The 1809-nt window shown below is 40.1% G+C and overlaps 1 protein-coding gene across 1 annotated transcript; it reads left to right on the forward strand.

Annotated features, from left to right (window-relative positions):
- The first annotated feature begins 380 nt into the window (after nucleotides 1-380).
- LOC100964649 (olfactory receptor 5D13-like) lies at nucleotides 381-1325 on the forward strand. The gene has a single exon (XM_003802436.1). The coding sequence runs from the start codon at nucleotides 381-383 to the stop codon at nucleotides 1323-1325; it is 945 nt and encodes a 314-aa protein (XP_003802484.1).
- The last annotated feature ends 484 nt before the right edge of the window (nucleotides 1326-1809 follow it).

The raw sequence follows: 1809 nt of genomic DNA on the forward strand, positions 1-1809 counted from the left end.
GTTAAGTATATATAGCAAAAGTCATGGCATTTACAGAGTTTCTTAAAATCTGTGGCTCCAGCATCATCAGGATATCTTGAAACACATCCCTAGTGGATTATGGGATCCAGTATATGTAAAACTTCACCACTCAGGATCAGTGTCTCAATCTAGTTCATCACTAAGAATCTGTCTAACGTCAAATAAGTTCCTTGATGTATGTGTGGCCCAGTGTGCTCATATAAAAATTGTGGGGCTACTTGTTTTCATAATGCTTATAGTTACCTGGATATCTAAACAAAAATGTTCTAATTGTTTGGAACAATGTCTAGAATACAGGTGTACAAGTTAATTTTAATTTTTATATTTATTATCATTATTTCAGATCTTAGTCAATCATCATGCAATTAGCAGAAGGAAATCAGAGTTCTGGAGTCACCTTCATCCTCTTGGGATTCTCAGAATATGCAGACCTCCAGGTGCCCCTGTTCCTGGTGTTCTTGACCATGTACCTGGTCACTGTGCTGGGGAACCTGGGCATGATCATGATCATCAGAGTCAACCCCAAACTCCACACACCCATGTACTATTTCCTCAGCCACTTGTCCTTTGTTGACTTCTGTTATTCCACCACGGTGACACCCAAACTTCTGGAGAACTTGGTTGTGGAAGACAGGACCATCTCCTTCACGGGCTGCATCATGCAGTTCTCCTTTCTCTGCATATTTGCTGTGGCAGAAACATTCATGTTGGTTGTGATGGCCTATGACCGGTTTGTAGCCATTTGTAACCCTCTGCTCTACACAGTCATCATGTCCCCAAAGCTCTGTACCTCCTTAGTGGCGGGGCCCTACACATGGGGAATAGTCTTTTCCCTCACACTCACCTATTTTCTCTTGAAATTATCTTTCTGTGGGTCTAACATCCTCAACAATTTCATCTGTGAGCACTCTGTCATCGTCTCTGTCTCCTGCTCTGACCCCTCCATCAACCAAGTACTATGTTTTGTCATTGCCATGTTTGTTGAGGTGAGCAGCCTAGCAATCATCCTCACTACTTATGTCCTCATCTTTGTCACTATCCTGAGAATGCCTTCTGCTGGTGGGCGTCAGAAAGCTTTCTCCACCTGTGCCTCCCACCTGACTACCATCACCATTTTCCATGGGACAGTCCTCTTTCTTTATTGTGTACCCAACTCTAAGAACTCATGGCTCATTGTCAAAGTAGGTTCTGTATTTTATACAGTCATCATCCCCATGCTGAATCCTTTGATTTATGGCCTGAGGAACAAAGATGTGAAAGAGAGTGTCAGGAAGTTGATGAATCACCCAATACAATTACGTTGAGCACTTTAATCCCCCAAAGGAATCAGATTTATTATGTTGAAGTGTGTTAAATTCTTCTAGTAGAAGAGATCATTCAAATTATTTAAATAATTCAACAGAGCTTTGAATTTATTATGGTAAAACTTTATTTAATCATTTGATTTTTATTCTCTTCAATGTTCAGAAAAAATAGCTGTGAATCATATGTGAAGTAGTCATTACAAGTGGGATGGTTACTGTCCCTTCAACTATTTATATCAGCCCAAAATCTCAGAAGTAAACATATTCTTGAATAATATTCTCACAGAGAAAATTGAATAAGGACTGAGATAGTGATGATGAGATAGTGACGGATTAAGGTGATCCCTAAGTCCAGTAAGCATTTCCTTATGCAACAGTAATTGATGACATGGGGCTATACAGAGACAAAAGTCATGTGACAGTAGACTCAATTATGCAGTTTGCTTCCACAAACCAGGGGAAAGAAAAATTTCTCCCCATGTCC

The sequence above is a fragment of the Otolemur garnettii genome, unplaced genomic scaffold (assembly GCF_000181295.1).
Source record: "Otolemur garnettii isolate 467f Iridium unplaced genomic scaffold, OtoGar3 scaffold00247, whole genome shotgun sequence".
In the NCBI taxonomy this organism is placed as follows: Eukaryota; Metazoa; Chordata; class Mammalia; order Primates; family Galagidae; genus Otolemur; species Otolemur garnettii.

What these genes read in the sequence shown, in the direction of transcription:
- LOC100964649 (XM_003802436.1), top strand. Translation starts at nt 381, where the DNA reads ATGCAATTAGCAGAAGGAAATCAGAGTTCTGGAGTCACCTTCATCCTC.